Source organism: Eurypyga helias, unplaced genomic scaffold (genome assembly GCF_000690775.1).
Source record: "Eurypyga helias isolate BGI_N326 unplaced genomic scaffold, ASM69077v1 scaffold42739, whole genome shotgun sequence".
NCBI lineage: Eukaryota > Metazoa > Chordata > Aves > Eurypygiformes > Eurypygidae > Eurypyga > Eurypyga helias.
This window is the reverse complement of record NW_010273681.1, coordinates 1-23,843: the sequence shown is the minus strand read 5'-3', so window position 1 is coordinate 23,843 and position 23,843 is coordinate 1. Positions and strand designations below refer to the sequence as shown.

The 23,843-nt window shown below is 38.7% G+C and overlaps 1 protein-coding gene across 1 annotated transcript in view; it reads right to left on the bottom strand.

Moving 5' to 3' along the window:
* The window catches only part of CAMK2D (calcium/calmodulin-dependent protein kinase II delta), a gene marked incomplete at its 5' end in the record, with an annotated part of 53,430 nt that extends 29,614 nt beyond the window's left edge, over positions 1-23,816 (bottom strand). The window contains 8 exons of the mRNA XM_010159535.1: positions 4,621-4,658; positions 8,677-8,719; positions 9,440-9,523; positions 10,561-10,683; positions 12,209-12,303; positions 13,332-13,415; positions 19,092-19,194; positions 23,748-23,816. Coding sequence (XP_010157837.1) covers positions 4,621-4,658; positions 8,677-8,719; positions 9,440-9,523; positions 10,561-10,683; positions 12,209-12,303; positions 13,332-13,415; positions 19,092-19,194; positions 23,748-23,816 — 639 coding nt within the window. The remainder of the gene's footprint in view (positions 1-4,620; positions 4,659-8,676; positions 8,720-9,439; positions 9,524-10,560; positions 10,684-12,208; positions 12,304-13,331; positions 13,416-19,091; positions 19,195-23,747) is intronic.
* Between the last annotated feature and the right edge of the window lie 27 nt (positions 23,817-23,843).

The following is a 23,843-nucleotide window of genomic DNA, read 5'->3' as shown; positions in this document are numbered from 1 at the left end:
GTTCTAATGAACCTTCTAGTCTCAGCACTTAACAATAAATGTGCAAAACAAAGGAAAAAAGGTCCAAAATTGTTTGATTAATGGATTTTTGTAAAAATGTAATTAAGTTTTTCATTTAAAGAAACAAACTTTAGCTATTTTTGGGTCAAAATTTGGTATTTTTTCTTCTGAAAGAAAAGCCTTTCCAAACCAACTAGAAAACAGCAATATGCTACGTAACATATATGAAAAGGCATAACGGAAGAGGAAGATAAGCTGTGTATGAAACATCTGACTTCTGACTTAAGCTTCCCAAGGACCCTGTAGTCTCAGATGAAGTGTTCGGCTTCTCAGCCATCCAGGCTCACATTAAAGTTCTGTCTGTGCCGAGGCTGTGCTAAATTTGAGCCTTCAGAAGTTAGCACCACTGGGGAAATTCACTCATCTCCATGTCCTCAGCAGTTTTTGATGGTTATTTTACTTCGGTACAGATGTGGCAGCTGACTCGTCGAATGCGGGAATTAAGCTTGCAGCTGAACTGAACCTTACTTAGGATATTACTAGATTATGGAAATGTCAACAGTATTTGCATTAATTAATTACAGACTGCAAAATTCCTTATCTTTCTCAGCATTTAACTGGCTTTGAAGAATACGAAGCAGTCTTGTTAGTTAATGTCAGGGAACATTATTTTGACAGTACATGTTATTCAGTAATATCTGTGATAGGAACCAATCTCCCATACAGAATAAAAATAATTTTCTTTGCTTTAAAATAGAAGTTCGCAGTGCCCTACAGCAGGAGGATGAGAAAGAGCTGTTCCTCCTAATGATGGCCTTTCCACAGAAATTGTCTTTAAGAGAAAATATGAGTCATTACTGAGTTCCAAGAGTTTAGTTTATGCCACAACCTGGCCTAGTTATTGTCAAATAAAGTTCATTATTGACAAGTACAGCCTTAAGTTGCAGGGGTGTCTGAACTCAAGACAGGGAGAAAACAAATACCTTCATGCATAAAGTCAATCATGGGGAGATGTGTTAGCAATTATTTTATCTATCAACTACCTTGCTTTGATATTTATGGGATTGTGAGATGAGCAAAACCTGAACTCCTTACTCAGGAAAAAACTTTAAAAAAAAAATCCCAACCACATCAGAAAATTAAAGTCCTCCTGGAGAACTGTGGAATAGTGAGAACGTGCACAACACTGCTTGACGGCACACTAAATCTCTCAAAACAAGAGAAAAATCACATATCATGTTGTGTTAAGTACAAGCTCCTATTTTTACAACAGTGTAGTCATCAAAAGACTACAACTCAAAAGGCCCTAACAAAAGGCATAGAGACATAAAGCAAAAACATGAGGAAAGAAATGAAGATTTCAACAGATTTCAAACAGTCCTGTTCAATAGTAGCTTAATACAAAAAAACAGTGATATGCCAAACAAATGCTTGCTGTTGAATACATAATGAAAATGGGTTAATCAAATTCAATTCCAATTTTGCCTGAGTAAGGAGAGCAGGCTTGGGTCCATGGTGAAAGTCCTATAAAAATAAACAATATCCATTACAGCTACTGCCGAAAACCACAGGAAATATATTCAAAACTTCTTAGTAAGGTATCGAGAATACAGCATTCGTTAGTAAATGCAGAAAATTATTGCAATTCAAAATACAGTTATTTCTTCTGTGTAAACAGAACTTGGTAAAACCCTTTGAAACATAGAGAGAAAAGAGCAATAAGCCTGTACACTTTCTCTCTCTCACAGAACGTATGTGTGTGCTTTTATGAATATATGAACACGTGGTGTATTTTACATGTATTTTTAACAGCAAAAGGAAATGATTCCAAAAGGAGTAAAATATTTTAATATGAAACAGTTATTCTGAAGTTGAATGATGCTTAAGTGGTGATCTTCTATTTCTTGAAAAGAAGGAAAGCTTTTATACTACTGCATTGCCCGTCAAAAGGTCTGACAGTGGCACAGGACAGACACACACAGATGCCCTAAACAGCTGGGCACAGTTGTAGAAACATTAGTCCTTTTTTTCCCAGTGTATTATAAGAATATTTAAAGAAACAAAACCTGTGTCTTGCGGCTTAATTTTCACATGGCACTTCTGCAACAAAAAGTTAGAGCACACTTGATGTGGGGATACTACAAATATCCCCACCTGGTGACCCTCATTTGGACACTGCTACCACAGATCCTCTGTCACTGAAACTCTACGTTCACTCCAAGAACAGACTATTTACCTGTATAACTACAGCTCTCCTCAGACCTGACCAGCCATTTTTTTGCTTTTCAAGGAGAGTTGCACTTCCCAGTGAAAGGTGTGGATGAAGGGTATGTGTCTTCTCCCTACCAGCAGCAGAAGCTGGCAGCGAAGTCACAGCTCAGCATCATGAACATCTCAAAAGTCAGATTAAAAACCGTAATAAACCAGAATGTAATAAGTTGCTGTTTGGGATCACACAGGGCAAACGAATGCATGACTGTAGAGCAGTTGAGGAGGAGGAAAAGTTGTTGAGACTGACTGTCAGTTGGGACATCTGGTGACAAAGCCCTGAGCTGTGAAGGAAGTTAGCTGGGAAACAGTACTACTGAAAGGCTGTGAAATTGCTTTTCTTACTCCTGAGCATGTGGCATCTCGGTTCCTAGTGGCTCGCTTAAAGCGATACTATTTCACTGTGCAGCGTGGTTTGTGTTACATTTTATGATATTAATACCATTAGCTTTTAAAATAAGGAGGTTTAAAAAATTAATAGAAGGCTGTTATAAGATTACTGTTTTGTTACTATTTTTATTTACTAAGGACAGCTGCATTGGCCCATGTTACATCTACTTTTTTGTTTTCTTATGTCCCCAGGTTAAAAAAAACACAAACCCAAAAACTTGCTTGAATGAACTGCAGAACAATTCACTGTGGATGGCATACAGCAACTGCAGGCTTAAAATTCACAAGGTTGTCCTTGAAAGTCTCGCAGCTTCTCACAGTACGTTAACAAAACTAAAGGCAACTGTTTGATTTCTAAGTGTGAACGTTTCACAGGAGGAAAAATCTGTCGATAAAGATCCTCACCATCATCTGAACACTCGAACTGGACTTCCTTTTCTGAATTGACCAGTCAGAGAGAAAGGAAAAGAAGAAAATGTGACTGGTTGGATTTGAAGTATCAATGCATGGAGTACAGTATATTTCTGATTTGGCTTTTTTTTTTTTTTTTTTAAGAAAAATACAGCTTAAGCTGTAGGAAGGGGTGGAAAAATGCTATGTAGTATATAGTATCTCAATAACAGAAACAAAAAAAAATAGACTTCCCCAGGTGTAAATTTACTCCCTTTGCTCCACATGACCATGCAGACAAACAGCAGACACATAACATGTGCTAAAGTATCAAATCACAACAAGTGTAATTTAGGCAAAATTTTGGCAACAATTGTTTCCAATATTATAATGAACACTGAGACAGAACAAATACCATTGTAGACCTGTAGGAGGAATGATATTTAAAGAGGAAAAGCTGGTCAGATAGAACATATAAAATTTCTATATTCCACAATGAGACATGTTTTCCAAGGAATATCAGAACAGTACTGAACGCGTGCTTCTCCATGGATATGGTATCTACTACCTGGCAGTGAGAAGCACTGAAATCTTAGTATACTTGCTTCAGTTGAAGCCAGTCTTATGATTTATTTTGAAAGGAAAAGTGTGCATAAGTGGGAGAAGAGGGACAAATATACTATGAATCTGGAATTTAAGTATACGAGGTTTTGTTAAAGCAAAAAGTTAAGATGAAATAGAAAATTAAAATTCAGATCAAAGACCCACTTCTGAGTAAACACACAGAGCACAGAAGAATATCTTTGGAATCATATAATGAAAGCTTGAGGCACTTATTTTAGTCTTCAGGAGTCCTCTGAGAAAAGAAATAAAATATTTTTCATTGCTGAGTGATATTTTTTTCTGGCTGTGTTTCAAAGTATTTATCCAGAACGTTCATTTGTGAAGCATCTCTCCTCCTGCAGGATCTGGTGACATGAGAATAGGAGCTCTAAATCGTGTATGAAAGCTGCCAAAATGTTCCCTTCTTATCAAGGTCTATTACTCAGGATGAGCTGATTTATTGAGATAGTCTAACCCTCCAGTTCTGCCAAATATAGCAAGTACATCTGGCAGAACACACCTCATGTGGAGCCAAGCCTACCAGTAAACTTTTGGTCTTCCATGAAATCTAAGGAAAAGTCAAGGGGAAACACGGAGGCAACAGAGCTGCAGAAAAAGGCTGTTAACTAAAAAGCCAACATGCCCACCACCAAACCATCATTTGTATTTATAAGGTAATTAATAACACTGAGTCATTAAGTACACAACCATCCTTCATTAAAATCGAATGAAAAGCATTTTCTCCAGACGTTTTCTATGTTGTTCTTATTAAAACACTTGGTTTTCAAATAGTTTGTTAATTTTTTTAAGCTTCACCTAACTTTAATCACTTCAAATACATGACTAAGAAGCACTTATTAACAAACTCTATAAAGGAAAGAAATAACAATAATCAGTTCAAAAAGCTGGCAGCAGTTACTGATAGGTGGTGACTATTAAAATAAATTTTAAAGCAGGTGTTTAACCTACCTTAACTCCATCCGGCTTTTTCAGTAAACTCTTGGCTGCTGTAAAACGAGACAAATAATTTCAGTGTCAGGTGGTTACCACTGCAGTCAACCAGCCGCACAGCAAACCCCCACTGCCTCCCTGCTTGCAGGTATGTTTTCAGCTTTTATAGCTTCCTTTTGTTGCTCTAAGTATAGGAAATGAAATACTTAGGAAGCGACAAACCCTTAAGATTATCATACATCTCTTTTCCCACTGATTAAAGCTGTAGGCTAACTGCACTTAGATGAGGAGACACCTCCTTGGGTGGCACAGGGGAAATGCAAGCAGGGTGAGTGTAAAAGAAGTGACCTTGGTCACGCTCATTTTTTCAACTGCAGTATGTTTATAACTGTTGATGGGGATAGTCTGATACAACTATGAAAAAGTACTTTGATCAGGTGCTTATAGAGCCCACTGGTATCTTAATGATGTTATTAATATGACAGTGACATAACTAGTGCCAGATCAGTAAGGTACCTAAAGAGCACAGTGAGGTACAACACTACCTATTCCACCTAACGGAAAGTAAACTGGGTTTTAAAAAAGCATCTCTGAGCAATGGTTCTTTGGGGTTTTCCCACCACGACAGCATCAGTCACCTTGCATGAAAGGTGAAGAAAGGTGCAAATAAGAAAAGAAGAACAATCTGCTACTCAAGTGTTGCTTTGGAGGAGGGCTTCCCAGGAGTTAATAATAACTAATGGTGGCCTTTGCTTCAACTGCTAATGAAGAAACCCTGTCAGTTCCTGACTCATGATGCACACTGATTGAATTTCTTCAAAGCAGTGGAGAAAACTTCACTTGCCATGACATTATCCATACGTTAGGCTTTAAATTCCATTACTTAAAACTGGCACCGAGAACGGGGCCAAATCGTCCCAAATTGCTAAATTTGGAGGGCCAATGTGCAACCAAGCACACCGCAGCTCAGAACCCGAAAACACTTAGAGCAGAAATACATGCTGGCTGACCTACCAAACTCAAACTATTCACTGAAGTGTAAATGCTTCATGAATCACTGCCAAAGACTTGAAGAATAAATTACAAAACAAGCCTGGCGTTTTTTTGGTTTTATTGTTGTTTATGACCCAATCTTCCTATCAGAGTGAATCACTGCTTAGGTTGCTATTCTATATACGCTGTTCTGGTTAAAAGTAGGAAACCTTTTTGAAAGGGAAATGCTGCAGGCAACAGTCTGGCATAATCAAAGGGAGACAGTCCTGACACAGAGCTCCCATCATTACCGGCATCCTTCTCTTCAAAACAGAACAAAAAATCCCCAAACAACTGGATCTTGCAAGCCTGAGGTTGCATAAACTAGCTGAGGATAATGCAATTATTGAGTATGTGGTTTAAAACTGAAGTTCATTTTTGTATCTGTGGCTTATTCTCAGGCTACACCTGCATTAAGTGCTCATTTAGCTCTGGTTCAGAGTGCAGAAAATGTGAGATGACCTCGGAAACTGTACAGAAATAACTGATGTCCGTTATTGTGTTGTTTACATTAAAAAACCTGGAAAGCAAAGCCAGGTTAATGTTTATAATTTCATTAATATGTCAGCCCTCCAAATGCAGTTTATTAATTATGGACATCAGCCAACACTACCATTAAAACCCACACAAGGCCCACGATTTACAACTGCAATGAAAAAAAAAAAAAATCTGCCTGTATTATGCAACAGGACCACAGGATGTTTTTAGTTACAGAAACATGTAAATCAGTATTAAGGAGAAATTGCTTTACAAGTATTTTGGAGATAGGATACCTCCTGTTGCAATGTGTGCTTACAGGACCTGATGCAACACAGCCTTAGGTTTTACACTACCACAAATACTGTGGGTGCTCCATTAACTTAATGAATTCTTCAGAGAAAGTGAAGGGGAGGAGCTATTTCTAAAACCTAAGGCCAAAAAACCCAGAAGTTCATTGCTTTCAAAGACTGTTTTATACTGTTAGCCCTTACAAAAATATGGGAAAACAGGAATTAATTCTTACAGGCTGCTGTTCATAACAAACCAGGTCACTTGGCTAAATTTGTGCATAAAACTTCTGAGTTCTTTTAATGCTTAACAAACACTACACGTTGTATGTAAACAGTTAAATGAAAGCCAGTAAAATGAGGGCACCAAAAGCAGTAACTACAAGTACTGTGTTTACGGCATTGCCAGCGTGTCCTTCAAAATGTGCCTGGTATGGATTATTATGCAGTATTTTATGTTACAGGACATATTCCATACTCAACTGCCTTCGTCGGTATTGGCTTGGAACATATTTGTAATAATATATTGTTGCATCTTTCTTTAAGCACAGATACTGCATACAAATCAAATATTTAAGGAATTTGCAGTAGCAAAGCGATTAGCATATTCTAAATTAAGCCCACAATGGAAGATTTCTTGCAACTACAAGCAGTCGCGATAAACAAAACCTAAAGCAGCGCTACTAGGCCAGAGAGCAGACTGAAAAGAAGAGGTGTTGTGACAACATGTAGAAATTAAAGTGATTTAGGACAAACAGCAATTTTGATTTAGGAGGCAAAAAAGATGTTCCTTTCACGTGCTGAGGGTCTTACCTCACAAGAAATACACATTCCACATAAAAGGAAGAAAGAAAAAGGAAAATAAAACACTTTTATAACCACATCGTTATGGACAAATGACCTTCAAAAGCATGCTTTGCAATGAAATACAACGAATAAACAACTTGAAAAAATAAAATGTCATCAAGGGAAAATATGGGTCATTATGGTGTAAAACAGAGGTGATAGGTGAGAGAAATCCAAAACAAAGCCAAAAACCCTGTTTGCTTTTCATACCAAAATGCTATTTTAAAATTACTTCAGCTTTTTTTGGTTCATGAAAGTTGAAATCACCCCTTACATGTATAGACAGTGACCGTTATGACAAGTGATGAGAAATGATGTATTTCTTTGATATTTAGTAAGAATTCATTTTTACAAGGTATGCGGCCTACAGCAGCCCCCCCTTTAAAATGAATTGGCAGATACTGGCAACTCATTAAGCATCAACCCAATGTAATTTACATAAAAGTAGCCTCCCATGTTATAGGTGCGCATTAAATACAGGAACTTAACTATGAAATTGGATTTCAAGTACTATGCAAATTGAACAACTTGTTCTCAAATTCATGATTATATAATGTATTTAGGATGATTTGGTGCTTATTATTATTCAAACCATGCTCAAAGCACTATCTTGTTTTTGCCTGTAAATTAATTTACCTGACATTCCAACAGTTACACCACAGAGTAGGAGGATATGTAAAATCACTGATTTTTAATCTGGCATTCTTTTTCTCTATTCACTTGAAATCTCAAATGGTAAAATGAAAAATTCAGCACAACATCAAAGTTTAGGCAATACTACTACTGAGGACAATTCTAACTCTACTAACACCAAACTTATCTTAGCATTAGCTGTTAAAATTTGTGTAGTATGAAGACCTAAACCTCCAGGGAGATCACTACAATATTATTTCATGAGGAGGAAACATCTCTGGTTATATCAAGCTGGGCATTAGAAGGGAAGGAAAAGGAGGACGCACTTTAGTATGTTCTTAATCCTTACCAAAGCAACAAAGAATGAATGTGGGGTTTTAAATTTTTTTTTTAATACAAGATGCAACAGGATCCTGGCATGAGATTTCAGGTATACAAAAATAATGTTGTTTGATGATACTTATGCAGGCAGAGCTATAGTCATTATTTTTAATCTTCATCAAAACAGACTGGAAAACAGTGTCTATCTTTTGACAGATAACACTAAAATAGTAAAGAGAAGGAACTCACTTCTACTGAAAAATTAGACTAACTGTCATCTCCAAGAGACTCTATTTGGCCCAAAAAGTTTAAATTCTCTCGTTTGCTTCTGCAAAGGAAACAATTTAAGATATATGATATGAAAATGCTCCTGAATAACAAAGATCTCCCTGTACTAATAAATCCTAATTAGATCTCAGTCATCACAGACATCAAAACATAAAGACCGTATTAATCTGGAGCTCAATGAACATACCTGAGAAATTTCTGGTAGCCAGCATAGTTGTCAAAATGGCCCCCTGTGTACACAACACATTTTCTCAAATTAGGATCACACATGTGTAAAATTCCAAACATGACAACAAAAGGGAAAACACACGGGTAAATCACATCAATTACTAAACTAATCCTGAAGGAATGGACTGTCTGTGCATTACCGATCATACGTGATGCCATGGGTGCATACACTGTAATTTAATCTTAATTACACACCTATCAACAATCCTGATAATCTCAATATTTACCAATTGTGAGTATGTAATGCACAAACTGTGAGTATTCATAGGCACAGTAATTCTTAGCGAAACACATAGCTGAGTGAGACAGACTTTACTCATGTGCTGAGATTCTTTTTTAGGTAGGAAGAGCAGTTTTATTTGTAATGTACTACTTAAAAAAGTTCACACCTGCAAAGTTATGCTGTCTGCTCAGCAGAAAACAAAGTATAATCTAAAAGAATATCCTTAAGGATTTTCCTTCAACAAAATATTTTTAATGTGTATAAATGAAGAGGATTGTTATTATTTGCAATCCAACCAAATCATGCTATGTTCTATGCAGTTTCATGAGGAGTTTAACATCCTCATGCTCAAAAGCTGATCATCTGTCTTAACAGTTCACTTAAACATATATTCAAGAAAAAAATTGCTTAGGTACCATTCGTTTTACACATAGAACACAAGCCAACTTCTGTCTTTCCAAAATCAGCTACTCATCCTTGCACAAGTTTTCATTCTTACCTTTAGTTTTCTTCTTGCATTGAATTTCTTCAAGCAATCTACAGTCTCTTGTCTGTGCATCATAGAGGCAACAGTAGAACGTTGCTAAGAGAAGAAGAAAAGAATCATTTTAACGCACCCGCCCAGATACGTAGCCTTTCATTTACTCTATAACATACATATTACAACCCACGTGGGCCAAAATTTAGGCCTTTAATTTCTACCCTGTCTGACTCTCCCTTTGTTCAGGTTTCTAGACATTTGAGAAATTTCCAAATCAACAAACCCAAGGTCTCATTTTACTCCGCACTTCTCATGTGTAAAGTCTTCTCGAAAAAAAAAAAACCCACGGACTAAGAAAAACACCAAATCTTAGAACTTTGGTTAAAGAGTATAAACATAATCAAAGTAATGTACTGAATTATGATTTTGGAAAATATGTTTTAAAACACGAAAGAAATTTTTCTTTAGCATTAGTGGTATTAGGTGAGCTAGAGCAGGAGGAAGTATTTTAGAGAAAATTCAGTGGTACCTGCGTTTTCCCTGTAACTCAACTTAATTTGCATCACAATTTGTAAGGCAGATAATTCAACCTCCAGGAATGAATGAAGAGTTTGGAATGAGCTACATGTCTCACTGTGGTTTCCCAAATATCAGCCCAGACTACATGTAAATTCAAAGTCTAGAACTGGAAAGTCATCCTGGATCCAGTAACAGATCAGCAGCCTCTGCTAACTGAAAACTGACTTTTAACAAGTCCTTTAAATTCCTGCCTTTACATTTTATGCTTACGATAATGATTACTGGGAGATGAAGATGTAAAGCATTATCTAACTGAAAATTACTTTCTTGTACAGTTTTTTTCTCTGACAATTTTAAATAATGCTCTAATTTTGGAACTTCTGCACCACAAAGTCAAGGCAAAGGAGTTAGTTTCTGCAAAAATCTTATCCCAGGCTGAGACCTCAGTATACGACAATATTGACTGTATCTGTACAATTACAACTTTACACTCCCCTAGTTAAACAGCTGCACGAGTAAGGACAAAAATTATCTTCTAAACACCTTCACTGTATTCTGAAGTAAACCTTAAGCTGATCTGTCTGCCAAATTAGTCTGTTAAATCTATGGAAACTACTTACACAGATCCATGGATGCTTTAGTGCTTCTGATGCTGTGATACGCTTTGCTGGGTTGATGGTAAGCATTTTATTGATAAGGTCTTTTGCTTCAGGAGTCACCGTATCCCATTCTGGTGAGGGAAACTTAAGAAAAAATATATATGTGTTCATTATCTTGTACAATGTTTACACAATTTTATCAAAGGATTTTTATTGATTCTCTTTCTGGAACATTAATTGCTAATGCAACTTACCAGTTTTATGGCAAAAATACAGTTTGCCACAATTTGAAACGTCTGAATTAGACAGTTTTATAAATAATGTTTTTCTCCTTCTCTATTTTGAATTTTTACTTATTTGGTTCAAATGCACAGCATTTATCCATTTATAAGAACATGATGAAAATTGAAATTCATAGCATAAAATAAAGATGGCAGACAGAATATCAAATTCCAGTCACATGTCTGAGAGGCATATGATCAGCATTTAATAACAGTCCTGGTTTCTCTTTTAATAAAAGACAAAAATATTAAGCATTATTATTCAAACTTAGTTTTTGCTTTCTTTCAATGTAATTCTTAATGCTAACTGTATAGTTTCAGTATATAAATCTAACTAGTTACGAATTTACCACCTCCCTGTTCAGCAAAGTATTTATACATGCACTCAAAGCATCTGCTCAAATGTAAATGGAATGAAAAAAAATACATCTTAAACTCCTTTTGTGCACAGACCTTAACCTTGAGGATTTTGTATTTTCCACTGTTAAAAATATCTATTTTTTAGACAACACAAATTCGACATTATCTAGGCACAGTACGTCACAATTATGGACTACGTACATACAATGCAGATGCATAGTTGAGTCTCTGCACTTCCCCATTTCTTGGCCTCGCAGCAGAAATCATAATTGCCCACTGTCACCCCATTTATTACTGTATGACTTCTTATGCACTAGGAGGAAGACTTGACAGACCGTAAGTTTATTTTCACTAGAAGGCCACAGCATCACAAGTCCCTTTTCAGTCACCACCCTCCAGGACTGGATTCAAGTTAAAAGCTTAAAATTATAAAGTTCTGTCTTTTCCTCTTCATCATTCATGGAAAAAAAAAAAAAAAAAAAAAAATTGAGGACCAACCCCTTTCTGTCTGTTTAACAGAAATGAATGATGCAAAATTCATAATGTCACCAAATTATCAGTTCTTACTTACCAACAGTTGTATTGCTTTTATTGTAATACACTTAGTTAATGAAAGTTAATTCCTTTTGAAAAGCTCTGTAGCAGCCTGTATGTCCAAAAGTGGGCAATACAACATTATCAAGGTGTGTATTTAGGAAGCTTAGGACTTCCTAAAATTGATTCAGAGTAACTGATTGGTTGGCGTGAAAAATCATATGGAAAAACATAAGCTCTTGGGAGTTCACAGAGGTCTGAACAGGCTTGGCAGGGTAACATAAGCTTGCATGATTTATACATGGACCAGACAATGAAAGCTTGGAGCCGTAGGGAAATCAGATTTAAATTAGCATAGGATGTTCCCATCCTAATAAGGTTCATGTCATTAAAGTGCCATTTACTATGTTGAGTGGCTCATAAAGATAACCAATAAAATAAAAAAGGTAGAGGCAAAATTATAAATAATAGAATAGACAAAGTATGGAACGTACATCATAAGCACCAGCCTTGATCTGCTGGTAAAGCCTGTGCTGGTCTTCATCCCAGAAAGGAGGATATCCCACCAGGAGGATATACAGAATGACACCTGAAGAAAATGCAAGTAGTATTAGGAAATTTCTAGAAATATACCCCAGAAATTAATTTTGCACCCCACAACCATGTAAAACAAATGGCTCAGCAGGATTACCCCAGCTACTAAAGAACACCGCCTGTTGATACTGGTGAAAATAGTAAACTCAAGAGTTCCCATGATGACCTCCTGTGCGGAGTGTGGGCAATCACGAATATCTGACACAACATCAGGCCAGGAACACTGAACGTGTCTAGCTAGCCAGAGAAAAAAAATTCAGTGATCATGGATGTTCTAGGAAAATGCCTTTTTTACCTCTGGTTTTATCATGGCTTGCACTGGTGTCTGTAAGACTGTGTTTTAACTAATCTCACGGAGAGAAAATTTGAGCAACTCAATTTATCTGTATCAATGTATGTTCAATAGGAAATTTAAAAGTCCATCTGCTAGTCTTAAAGAGATGATTCACCATGACTCAACAAAAGTGCTTTCATAAATACAACCAAATAAGGGTGGGTAGAAGTGAAGTAAGGAAAAGCACCAATCATTCTTAGCTAGATAGCTACGGCTTGCCAGTACCTTAAACTGAACTGTTTCAAGAATTGGATGATAAAGGAATTGGTCTGTGTGCTAGTTCACAAAACATTTAGTTTCACAGTTTAAAACAGCAGTTCTAGTATAGTGCTCAGATCAGATTTTAGGCTGCTTGTGAACCTAAACTAAGGCCCAGCTTAGGGGATGTAACTGTTAGGTTTTCCAACTACCTGGGCATCATGTGCCTGCAGCTATTTTTCTTAATACTTTGTGAAAGCGTGTTGTGTGGACATGGCCAAGAATGCCGTGACAACACACCTTCACAAATAATGATAATACAAAGAAAGCAGGCAGATAGCAAAAATCCAGTGACCTCTTCTAAAAATTAATAATGAATTTTACTCAATACATGTTATCTGATGCAGAACAAAATGTATTCTGGATATGAGCTCTCTCCCTCAAAATACTTTAAGGTGTACTGAACATCATCTTTCAAAATAATTTCTTACCACATGCCCACATATCCACAGGTTTTCCATAGGGATCTTTTCGTAACACCTCTGGAGAAAGGTATCCTGGAGTACCAGCAAACCCTGTCAAAAGTCAAGACAAGTATTCTCAAAAGCTGTATGTGTTCTGCAAGAATCAAGTGATTCTCATCTCAACCCCCAAGACACAGGACATTATTTCCCAAGCCATCGCTCACTAACCACTGCACTTTGAAGTTTTCTTTTTAGGGCAAATCTCCCAGAAGTAGCAACTATGGGAACACTTTGCAGACTTGGCACATCCCTTTCTGCCACCACATCTGGTAGAGGCGAGACGACAGCTAAAAGCCACCCGGTTACCCATCTACACTAGCACTCCAGGTTCAACAGCGGTGTCACGGATCTGGTGACCGTGCAACAGTAGAAGGTTTCCAGAAAGATTACGAGATAGCTGATGAAATTTATCTCATGACTTCTGCATTACTGTACGCTGTAGTGAGACATCCAGCAGTGAGGTGCAAAGACGTCTGGCTTACAGTCAAGGTCAAAAAAATTAGCAGAGTAGGAGGAGTGTGGGAAACATTATCTGAGTGATTCCCTTGGGACATACTAACTGAGAGACAGAAAATGCACACCATGCATGCCAAAGCGTTAATTGGGTTGGGTTTCTTTTAATCATTAGCCTAATCTAGTCTATTTTAAAATAGCCCCAAACTATAAAAATTAAGACTGTAAACATGACTTGCATGGGACTTCTGGAAGTGCACCAGCTGTGAAGACTGTTATCACACAGCCCGACATTTCCAGGGAACTAATTAATGAAACGGGCAGCAAAGCCACTGTATCGTAACTATAAGGAGCATGTAAAGAACCCTGTTCAGTCTTGTGGCAAGGTGGATTTCTCAGTAAACAACAAGGGCTTTTTTTTTTCCTCTAGTAAGCCTCGTAGGGCTAAATTTAAGAAAAGCTTACGTATGGCGAGATCTCTCATTCAGAATAAAAAAAGAAAGGAAAACCTGATCATATTTCTTCACACAGAAGTGGAAACTCAGTGCAGCCAATGCCAGATGGTGGCAATGTCAATGCTCAGGAATGTTCAGGATTAGCTTTTGCAAGAGCACGCGTGGGATATTACTCAGTATGAAGACCACCGACTTAGGGCTCAGCCTTCTTACAGCCTGTACTGTTCATATTTCACACAGCTACTTCTAACATCATCTTTCCACTGCAAAACTAATTTCTGCGAAGTCATTCCACTTCCCGAAGCCTCCTTACATAAGATCACAAAAAGCATCTCTGAAGTAATTTAGCCTTTAAAATTCCCATGTTCTTCATTCTTTATTCATTACCAGCAGTGGTGCTTCCTCTTAAGAGAAATGCAAAATGTAGGTATGAATGTAGACTTTTCTTAGGACACTAATTGATAAAAACTTAATGACCAATAACATTCTGTAGCATTTCAGTTAGTACGTCTGTTCCTTCAAGCATCTTTGCCTAAAATAAATGCCTGGGAATTCTTGAAAGGTGAGAATTTGGTAGCTTTCACCACATGTCATTTCTGAAATACCACACTGGCTTCCACAGAACTTATGAGAGACGGTGATAATGTATGAAGTGTACAGCTACAGAAAAAGGAAGCCTTTGCCCTGCAGCTGGCAATCATTTTAGGGTGGGAGGAGGAAGTGAAGGAACACATTCTGTATATTCTACTGAGAACACAGCTAAAATATTTTCATGAAAAATAAGCTTGTTTTTTGCAGTGCCCTGATATGAGAGCTATGAATTGTTAAAGAGTACTACTATCATACAGGAAACACAGCTTCAGCTCCTTTGAGAAGCTGAAAAATGTATGTTCCAAGTAGCTTTAAGTAGAGTGATATTTCATATCTCTTCTTGACTGTAGTGCTCTTCATTAATGTTCTTGTTCATTTTAAAGGAGAAATAAAGTTGTCTCGACTTACAAACTTACCACAGCTCCATAAACATTGTTATGCATCGCCTGAAAATAAACTTTAAAGCAAAAATGAATACAGTACTTAGCTAACTTCATCTCTTGATGAAAACACAGAATGGGTCTAAGCAGAAATAATTGGTATGGAGCTGAGCGAGCATAATTTATTGCTAGATGAGGTTAAACTACAACAAGTACATATCCTGAAGTTGCTTAAAGCAGCAATCAGAAGAATACACAGTCATGATTTCAGTGGAAAAGAAAAAATGTACTGAAATTATTAACTGCTACTTACCAGGCAAATCTATAACTGGTCACAATGATGCCAATATGAGGGTGTATTCTTCAGAAAACTACTGCTAATGGCAGTAATTACGTCAGCTAAAACAACTCACAAAGCTGGAAGCTGGCTGTGACTGTACAGTGTCTAGAAAAGACCACATCACCGTGTAGTCCTATCATCGTACGATTTCATTAAGTAGCAGAGGCCGTGCTTTGTTGAGTTCAGTGGTGCCTGGGTCCATGAGATGGCATGTTACTCAGCCTAAATAGCTTACAGGCTCAAAACCCTCATTATGCAAAGATTACATATGTACTTAACTTCATAAATGGTGAGTATGTCTCGTGAGTCAAACCTGGATTGAAGGTTAATTATAATCCCACAACATAAATTAATGCAGAGAGATGCATATTAAACACACAGCAGAAGAGAAAACAGCTCTAAGATCTGCCCTATGCTTTCATCACCCTCCTGCTAGACTCATGGCCTCTCAGCACCACTCACGCAAGGATTCCAAAATCAAATGGTAGAACAAACCATAGTGGTACATTAAACACCTGCTAGAAGGGTGGGGTGTTTCAACTAAACCCTGTCACATTTTCTACACACAGGCAAGGAACAGGTTTGTTTTACAAACATGCAAACCAGGAAAATAGCCTGTTGTATCCAAACACACAGAGCTCTAGCCACTTTCCTGCTCAGGTGCAGCCCTGGTTTAAGCAGAAAAGCAACCATCACAACAGAGAGATACAGCCCAAAAAAAGAGAGTGGGGAAGAAAAAGAATAGAAAAACATACTGGTGCAGAGCTGTAATTAGAGCATGCCATGAGTCACTAAGTGCTGCAGAATCCAGTGAAAAATCAGAAAAATCTTCTGGAAGGAAGCAAGAAAAAATTCAAAGCATCAAGCACACCGGAGTTCCTATTTTGCCTTGTTAAAGCAGCCCTAAGAAGATGAAGGAAGGTGCTCAGACCGTCACTGAAAGGTTTTGCAGGCAAGTTCCAGAAGAGGAACAGAACCCACCGATCTTATTGAATGCCACAAATTTAAAAGAAGACTCCCATTTGACTACTTTCTATTATCTTGCTGCCAGGTTACCTCTTCCTCATGTGTGTTTTGAAGACATTCTGTTCAACCTCCTTTCTACCAAGTTCAGCATGGCAGTCCTCATGAACCTACGAATCTAAACCAAGCACTTCACAAGAACCAAATGACCAAAACCATAAAGTGCAGGATTTTACAGGGAACTGCAACCTCCTGTGCATCATCTGCATCCATACAGATGTATCACTCAGAGAAAATACCCCTGGAGTCAAATTCATTCTGCTGATTTTTTTCTTGAGATGCTCCTGGTGGTTTTGTCATTATAACAAATCATTTGTGTTTTGTCTTAGTTCTATTCCACTCCCTTTGTACTGGTCTATTTGTTAATGTGCAAAAGCAATCTCCTCTGTCTTTTGTGGATTACTGAAATCCATTTATATGAAAGCTGGGATTTAAAACAACAGGCTAGCTTATAAAGCTACCAACATATGTCCAATGGTACTGCCTGTGCATCCACATGCAGTTATAGCCTGGATTTCAAACACTCTGTCTCTCAACTCACTGCCTGCATGAATTCCTTGGTGCTTTTATTCTAAGCTTTGACAGCAAGCTCACAATCACTTTGTTCAGTTTTAAACTGCACATTCTAGCTGCTCTAAATGAGAATAGGTAGCTGCTATAAATATTTTATTCTGTATGTTTTCCTCCTGGGATTACAATAAATTTTGTCCTGTGTTTCACGTCTGTTCAGAGAGGGTGGTATGCAAGACAGACACATCACGTTTGTACCCATCCTATTATTTAAAACGGCCGGTATTAAATCTTCTCCACCATTTTCCTTTGGGCATCTGTTAACTGTAACAAACAACCTGCAATTAGCTTTTTTTTTTGTTTGTTTTTAATTAACAAGAAAAAAGGATTAGTGGAACTGGAGAGAAGTGAGTAATATTGAACTCACTACTCTCACCATTCTCTTCTCATAACCTGGAATGGAGCTCTGTACAGGCCACGTAAGATACATTCCAGGTGCTGATTCTGGAGACCTGGTTGACACCATCAACTGCAACCTCCTGGAAGACAGACACTCTCCAACATTTCAGGAGCAGGTCTGAACACAGGCTGTGCTCTTCTCTGGTGGTCACACGCACACATAGTTTGCTTCCACATTCCCATACATATTTGTCACCTTCATCATCATGCAAGCCTACTCTTGATCCCTTCCAGATGAAGATAATGTTTTCAAAACCACTAAAGTGGCTGAGAAACACCAGTCCCAACTTCAGAAGGTGTGTGTAAGCTATGGATAGACAATCCTTTCCAGACAATCGTGCAAGGTTCCAGATGATTCACCTTTTACCTTCCTGGGTTTATGCTCTCCATCATCTACTACGTGAGATACTTCTATATCACAATGAACATACGTTGTTAATAACCCAACTTCTTTTGACCTCAGTGGGTCAAAGTACGGTTTTATGAACAGTTTTACTTGCAGATGTGAAAGGGCAGTCACCCCTACGACAGTCATATGAACAGCTGGGGCAGATAACTTGTACTGTCACAGCAACATCTGGATGCGGAAGGCTGTCTACAGTCTCCACTACTCAACTGCCCTTTTTTTTTTTCCCTTTCATTCAAGTCATGTTCCAAAGTGCTTCAGAATAAAATTTTCAGGTATTCGCAGTTGGCAGACAACTGCTCAGACAAAATGTTTTGATGCCTGGGCAGGTACACTGAGAAGTATTAACCTACAGTTTTACTCCTCAGTCGCCCGAGCACCTGAGTGGAAACCACCCATCTCCCTTCCAGGCTCTACACCCCTATTTCCTTCCTGCAGATACACAAGGGAAAGTGTGGGAGAAGGGTCTTGTGTGCACCTACGTCTCAGTCAAACTTACAGGCTGACAAAAGCTAGGACAATCCAGCAATCAGGAAACCTAAGTTTCAGGGTCAAGAAAGTCATTGGCACTTAGACTACTTCCAAAAGGGACATTTGTAAAGCTGTATTTGCTAGAAGCATGAATTAAAAAACTCTCTCCCTTCATCCTACCCTGTACCATTTGATGCATTGGCAAAATCCCCAATTTGAACACAGTTGTGCCAACAGAAGAGACCTCTGCCAATTTATTTCATGTCATTTGGTAAGGTGATTTACCTTTGCGAGTGAAGAGGAGTCTATGAGGTGGAGGATGCCTTGACTAAGCGCACTCTGACATTTGGAAATGTAGCCAGTGGTGACTTTTGAAGTGCTGGGGGACTTTTGTTTGTTTGTTTGGGTTTTTTTTAAAACAAATAAGATTTGCTGCCAAACTGTTTAATTCAGTGAGAATTACAGAAAACATTCTTCCTGAAGAAAAAGGTCTGAAGTGTAGTCAGCTGTAGAGACTGAATTGTGAGCAAAATACCCCTTAAAGCAACATACCAAGTAGTCACAGAGATGCATGTTTTCTGGGAGGCTTAACGGCAGTGCTGAATAAATGGTGAGAATAAGAAAAACATATTTACTTACCAAACCAAGCCTGTTGTTCTCCTTGGACTTCTATAGCCAACCCAAAGTCTGCCAGTTTTACTGCTGCTCCCTTGGATTTGCTAGCTAAAAGTAAGTTCTCAGGCTTTATTCAGAGAGAGAAAAAAATTGAGATGAAAAGGTAAGTAAATGTATTTTAGACAGGTTGTTTTTTTTTTTTTAGTTAAGGTAGTCTGGAAAACAACAAATACTGAGAGAAGTGAAAAAGAGGAAAAAAACCCATGCGTTTTCTCCATGAAATTGCAAAAACTGCACTTTCCATGCCTACTCGGAAAGAACCACCAGGCCTGTAAACAGCCGTCATGACCCCGCGACAGCAAGACAGTGTGCAGATCTACTAGAGAAGGAGGTCGGACAAAATAGTCTCATGGAACTGCGCTACCTGTTCGCGTGATAGGAGAATTCAGAGATCCCTAAGAGCTCACCACTGGAAAAACATTGCAGAACCCCCCAAAAGACACGTATTCTTTGATTACTAGTCTAACCTACGCAGTTTGCAGGATTAGGCATCTATAACTGTCAAACAAATATGTTTTGCATGACAGCTTAACAATAACAGACAATATATTATTATATTTGTGCTTAGAGGGCAGGTGTATTTACATTGCAAATCTTTCAGTAAAACCACCATGCCCACATTTGTGTTTGCAGAGAATCTATTACAAATATCAATGTAAGTTTGCAAAAGTTCTGACTTTGCCTTTTTTTTTTTTTTTAGGGTATGTTGGTCACATGTAAAATCAAATGCTACAGTACACTCACTCAACTAAAAGTAAAGGATTTGAACATAACAATGGTGTTCATCCTACTGTTCATAATGTATCCTTTTAACTTCATTTAGCAAATAAAGCAAATGCAAATTGTCCAAAGATAATTTAATTCTATGAACCTTAAAAAAACTCCAAATTTAAAAAATACTGAAGAAGTCAACAGATTATTTCAGAGAAGTGACCTCTATGCTATTTTCTTGCCTTTTCTTTCTTTTCCATCTCCATTATTTTTAAAAAAGGTTTTGTTTTACTTTTACATAATAACAAAACCTCACTTTCAAGGGTACTGCTGTGACTCCTCCAGAAGCATATTTTGTAGTGATCTATCCCAAGGTAATTCACTATATCCAGCATGGCACGGGGGATCCAATCCTGCAAACTCTTGAAACATGTATTTCATTCTAAACCTAGCAGCAATCATATAGGCTTCCAAGAAATATTTATATGATTAGAGTTAATCTCATGCAGGTACTGAGCTTGGAAACAATTAAGATCGTAAGCTTCTTTCAGCAAAGGCTATCTTTAATACATCTGTGAAGTATCCAGCAAAATATGCTTGAGCTTAATTAGGACCTCAACCACTGTGATACTCAATTAACAACAAAACTGGCCGCAACCAACTCTTTAGTCTGAAAGTGTTTTCTTTCCCCCTCACGAAACTTTCAGCAATTTACAAACACCATTCTCTCACTCATCCCTTTGTTGCTATGACACAGAAAAGACAGCATTTCAAACCTTTCATCAATAGTTACTTGATGAAACTTGTATTTCCGCATTCTTAAAAATTGAGATTAGGGTCTCTCAGAAGAAAACACAGTCTTTCTATCCACTTTAATTATCAGTAACCACTTCAACTACATTATCTCAAACACTGACCAAATAGCCAAGGGCTCCCCTAGCTACATCAACACTGACTTAAGCAGTGTCACGCTGTTTGTCATTGAACTACACTAATTGCAACATACAGTCACACAGTTCTTGAAGCTTTCCTATCAGAGTGTGAGAAGTTTACAGTAATTACATCCTGGAATGCACTTCTTACATAAAGCTCTTAAAGCAATGGATGATCCTTCAGCAACCCCAAAAGCAGTCAAATGCCTCACCCTCTTGGTTGAAACACAATCACTGAACTACCAAGTGCATATTGCTTTGCAACACGATTCCATCCAAAACAGTAATATTTTTTCTGCTGCTGGTTTTCTTGGGTTGAGTTTGGCTTTATTTTTCCCAAGGGATTTTTTTTTTTTAATTCCATCATGTGTCTTTACTCTGCCCACCGAAGTGCTCTGCACAAATACCGTGAATATGTTTCACCAGAAGCTGAAGCAGATCTCCTGATTTACTCCTTTGCCAAAGACAACAGCCTTTTGGGCAATGCTGTGTGGGACTACGCGCTCAAACAACATGCAGCTGTCATTTCAGGATGACGAGAGGCATACTAGATAATTATCATGCACGAACTTAGAACGACTGCAGTTACTTGGAAAACGTTAACAGCCCAGCGTGGGTCACTCAGGACCCGTACTCTGGATTCAACAGTGTCACCTCGTGTTACCGGTAGACTGGCTGCCCGCAAGCATGTAGAAGGGCAGTCTTAACTACTAAAATTACTTACAAATACTTTAACATGATTTATGCCTTATTTTTCCAAAGGTCTTCAATTCTTATAGAGCAAGCACTTGTGCTTCTGTGTATTTTTCCTTTAATATAACTAGAGCATCTGCTTTTTTGTTTGTTTTTAATATAACTTCAATGGGGAATGCAAAAGGGTCATAATCACAGAGCTGCACAAAGGCAGCAATGCTGCTGACTGCCAAGAACTGAAACTCCTACACGGAAGTGCACTATTACCATCTGTTAAAGACAGAGTGCCATGAACATGTCAATTTTTTCTGGATCTAGGATCCACCACCGTTCTGACTTATACCAAGGATTACAAACAGAGCAGCAACGAGCATTTCTGCCGGCTGAAAGAAGCTGCAAAAGCTCCTGTTTGCTACTTAATTACGCTAAATGGAAAATGAAATAAAATGGGATGATCCCAAATCTCCTCCTCTCGTTGCCCTCCCCACCTCCAAACACACCATCAAATTGTGGCCTGCGTTACGGGAAAAAAAAACTATCAAGTTTTGCAGTTTAAGGATCCATGTCAGGCCATAACCACCTTCTACTTGTCTTGCAGCTCTACTCTTGGGCATGGCATCTCCTTTTTTGGTACAGAGTTCTGCAGGGATTTCACCAGTCTTTCATTTCACACTCTGTTTTTTCCAGTTTCCCACAAAATAGTAACTCAAGAAGGACGGTCTTCTGCTTCCTGAAGTTCTCCCTTTCAGAAATGAAGCTGGGTATTACGGCTCAGCGGAAACATTTTTTTCTCACGTTGTTTTTCCAATTCATCCTAGATTTGCCAGAGGAAGAAATCCACACGTGGTCTGAAGCAGGGAACAGCTGGATTTAATGCATTTCCAAAAAATAAGTTGTTTTGTGTGATAGCATGAAAAATACTAGAAGGGACTCCCTATTCTGCCAGCTTGCATGGCTACAATCCTTCTACTCAATTTCTTTCCATGCTAGAAGCGTGGCACTGCATGGATGGTGAGGATGGAAATTGCTGGAGCAGCTGGACATATGTGACATCATTTCATTGAAATTTGTTCCGAGTTATCCAGCTGACATGTAAGATTTACGGATTGGATAGAGACTTGTCAGTCTCCCGTTGTACAAGTGTGACACAGGAAAATTCAGAAGTGCAAAACGGGTAGAGAGTTTTGTGTGCGTGTCTCTGAAACCATCACGCTCTCTGAGCTTTCAGAGCGTAACCCTTGTTTGGGCACAAAGGATGGCAAGCACGGTGATGGCATTCTGATCCCAATGCTATCACTAATGATACCCACAAGAAAACTCCTATCTTGGGAGGAAATTCCTGCTCCCCTAAGTCACTCAGAAAGAAAAATGAGAGACAAACAACCTGTGCCAGAAGGAATTAGCAAAAACTATCTTCTTTTACTTGAAGACCTTGAAGCCCAAGTGCCCAAGTTCAGCCCTCTCTCTTATCCACAAGGCTATCTTACCACCAGTTTTGGGACAGACTTGTCTCTCTGAGCTTCCCAGTAAAAGAAAATGATCTTTACTTGGTTTTCCATGCTTTAAATGGAAAGAGAATTTCTGCAGCAGATGTCTCCAGCCATTTGGATATGTCCATTGTTAAGAAAGAGGTAATGCTCTTCTTAACACATGAGTTTTCTTTCAGGAGTTTCTATCCCAGTGCTGCCATTTGTCTGGAAGGAACTTGACTCTTCAGGTGATCATGGGGAGAACAGTGCAGAAATTCCTGCTTTCCAAGTATGTTCTCAGCTCGAGGAGACAAGAGGTCTTCAGATTAGACAGCTGTCCTTTTCTCACTAAAACGCATGACACGGCAACACTAGAATGCTTCCCAGAAGCACTCCCAAACGCTGATGAGAGATGGGAAGATCGCCCTACACCCTGCCCCAAAGCTCTGGATGACAGAGAGGAAGACTGTGTGTTCCACAAGCACACCAAATGCTGGAAAAGCAGCTACTCTTCTCCTTGGTACTGAGGACTGGTGCCAGCAGAGTGACGGCTGCTCACCACAGCCCAGACCTGGGCGGCGAGGTACTGGCAAGCAGATGAAGCTGGCAGTTCCTTCTTGTGCACAGGTGAAGCAAAGTCAAGAAAGGCAAAATCAACCCAACCACCAAACCCAAACCATAGGAAACCCGTTCACATTTAAACAGCTCGCAGCTGTGTTGTGCTGGGGCGTGCTGCTCTCCGCTGCCGCCGGGGCAGAGGCGGGCAGCGTCCCCGGCCGGGGAGGGGGCTGGATGGGGCAGCAGCACTCACTCACCTTGAGGTCGCGATGGACTACGCCCATCTGATGGCAGTGGAGCACAGCCTCCAGGATCTGCTGAATGCAATGACTGCATGCAAACACCGGGGCCGC